The sequence below is a fragment of the Fukomys damarensis genome, unplaced genomic scaffold (genome assembly GCF_012274545.1).
Source record: "Fukomys damarensis isolate Sample0158 unplaced genomic scaffold, DMR_v1.0_HiC HiC_scaffold_36, whole genome shotgun sequence".
NCBI lineage: Eukaryota > Metazoa > Chordata > Mammalia > Rodentia > Bathyergidae > Fukomys > Fukomys damarensis.
Genome location: NW_022900948.1, coordinates 48,719,732 through 48,721,899, shown reverse-complemented (window position 1 = coordinate 48,721,899; position 2,168 = coordinate 48,719,732). Strand labels below are relative to the sequence as shown.

The 2,168-nt window shown below is 63.8% G+C and overlaps 1 protein-coding gene across 1 annotated transcript in view; it reads left to right on the top strand.

Annotated features, from left to right (window-relative positions):
* The first annotated feature begins 375 nt into the window (after positions 1-375).
* The window catches only part of Notch1 (notch receptor 1), a 38,649-nt gene continuing 36,856 nt past the window's right edge, over positions 376-2,168 (top strand). The window contains exons 1-3 of the mRNA XM_033759006.1: positions 376-458; positions 704-774; positions 1,038-1,119. Coding sequence (XP_033614897.1) covers positions 376-458; positions 704-774; positions 1,038-1,119 — 236 coding nt within the window. The remainder of the gene's footprint in view (positions 459-703; positions 775-1,037; positions 1,120-2,168) is intronic.

Below are 2,168 nucleotides of genomic sequence, written 5' to 3'. Positions count from 1 at the left end.
GCTCTCTTCTTTGCCGCCGGTCCGTGCGGGGCGGATGTTGGGGCGCGGTGTGGGGTCCGGGCGGCGGCTGCTTCTCGGGACCCCGGGGTCTCTCAAACCCGCATCTGAGCGCGCGACGTCTGCGGTCGCTTCCGTCCGCGGAGAAGTTTGGGGATATTTCGGGACGCTTATTTCTCTGCTCGATTCGCCGGGAGGGGTTCTCGGAGCCCAACGGAGTCCGACTCCGCTCCCCGCCCCCGCGAGGTGGAGGAAAGAATTGTCCTGTTCCACAAAGTAGGGTGCCGTGTGACACCTCGTCCCGCCCCCACGCAGGGACTTAATTTCCGCGGCCCCCGAAGATGGGAGGAGGGGCTTGATTCATATCCCTTACCGAGAATGGGGTCGAATTCCTCTCGCGGGGCGCTCTCCGCCCCCTCCGTGGGCGCGGCAGGGGCTGCCCCCGAGATGCCTGGGACCAGGTATTGGGTGTCTCGGGGGCGGGGCAGGTCCCTGGGTGCAGCCCCGGTGTCCCAGGAGGCGGCCCTGGCGCGACAATGGGCCGCTCTGATTCCCTGGCCGGCGCTTTGTCGGCGGGAGGGGCCGCAGGCTCCGCCGCTGTCGCATTTTCCCACGAGGGGGGGGGCTGTGTGGCCACCCCCTCCCGCCTCCGCCTCCCGGGCCCCTTCCAAGACTGAACAGCGGGAAGATCCCGGTGCCTGGTTAGAGGTCCCGGCCCTACAGGCTCCCAGGGCACACCTGTGGGGTTTGGGGTGCAGAGTTTGGGAGTCCGCCTGAGTAATCTCTGGTTTCTCTCTTCCTGTTCAGGCATGGACTGGGCGGTCCCTCCCAGTTGGCAGGGTGACTTGCTCACCTGCCACCTAGCCCACCTGCTCCCCTGCTGATGTGCAGCCCCCGGGATTTGCGTGGGCTTCCTGTGCACTGTCCCCAAGCCGCCCCAGTGCCCTGAGGGTCAGGGGCTGGTGGCAGCTCCCACGCCCCGGGTAAGAGGGGAAGGGGGTGCAGCAGCCCGGGCTGACCTCTCTCCTGCCCCTTCCCAGGCCTGCGCTGCTCCCAGCCCGGTGCGACTGCCTGCCAGAACGGCGGGAGGTGTGAAGTGCGCAACGACACAGAGGCCTGCGTGTGAGTAGCCCTGCGGGACCTGTTGCTTTTGTTGGGAGCAGAGCCCCTGCTTTCTGGGGACTGAACACTGGGCCATTGTCTTCTGGTGGCAGCCCATGGCTGGGCGCGGTCACGTGCTGACTTTTATTGGACAAAGTCTGGCAATTACTTAATCACCAGCAATTATGCCGCGTGTGGAACCACTCTGGCTGCCGGAGCTGGCGCACTCCGTGGGCACCTTGGGCTCTCGAGGCAGCACTGGGAGGGAATCCCTGGTGCTCTGTTTCTTCTCCAAGCCCCTGAGAAGCTGTTGACCTTGAGGGGGGTCTGAGGCATTTACAGAGAGGCCCAGTCTCCCACCTGTCACCCAGGACCTCTCCTCTGGGGCAGGTGGGCTTCTTGCCGCTTGATGGAAGGGAAACCTGCTGCTTCAAACCAAGCCCACCCTGGCTTGAGCCTGCGCTCCCCTGGGTCTCAGTGAACCTAGAGAAGTTGAGCTGTTCCTGCTGGCACCACCTGCCTGGGTGATAGGGTATGGGTGTCCTGAGTCTGGTTTCAGCAGCCTTAAATCCCCACCTCCTGACTGGCCAGCAGCCTGCCTGCCTCACTCTCGGGTCCTCAGCTGTGAAAGGGGCAGCATGGGAGGCTGAGGGCCTCGGGGCCATCGTCTCTAGTGTGCGCGGAATCCTGCTGTGATCCAGGCCCTGGCTGGCTGTGGCACAGCCGGCCTGGGGAGGTTTCTTGGTTTCTGTGCTGTGCCAGTGCCCTTCAACTTGAGCTCGCCCTGAGAATACCGAGGAGGTGCCCCAGCCCTGGGCCTCCCCTCCCCTAGAGGCTTCAGACAGAAACGGCAAGAGCCTGGGCAGGCGGCGCACCCTCATTCCAACTGCTGTAGGCCCATCCCCTTGACAACCCCACGCTCCTGCCCTCGCCACCCCAGCCTGGGCAGGCGGACCCTCCCTCCCCAAACTGAAGCCAATTAAGCAGGTCTGGGAGCAGTTTATTGGACAAAGCCGATTGTGTCTTTGTCCACTGCTAATGAATGCACACTGGCTTTTTTTTTTTTTTTT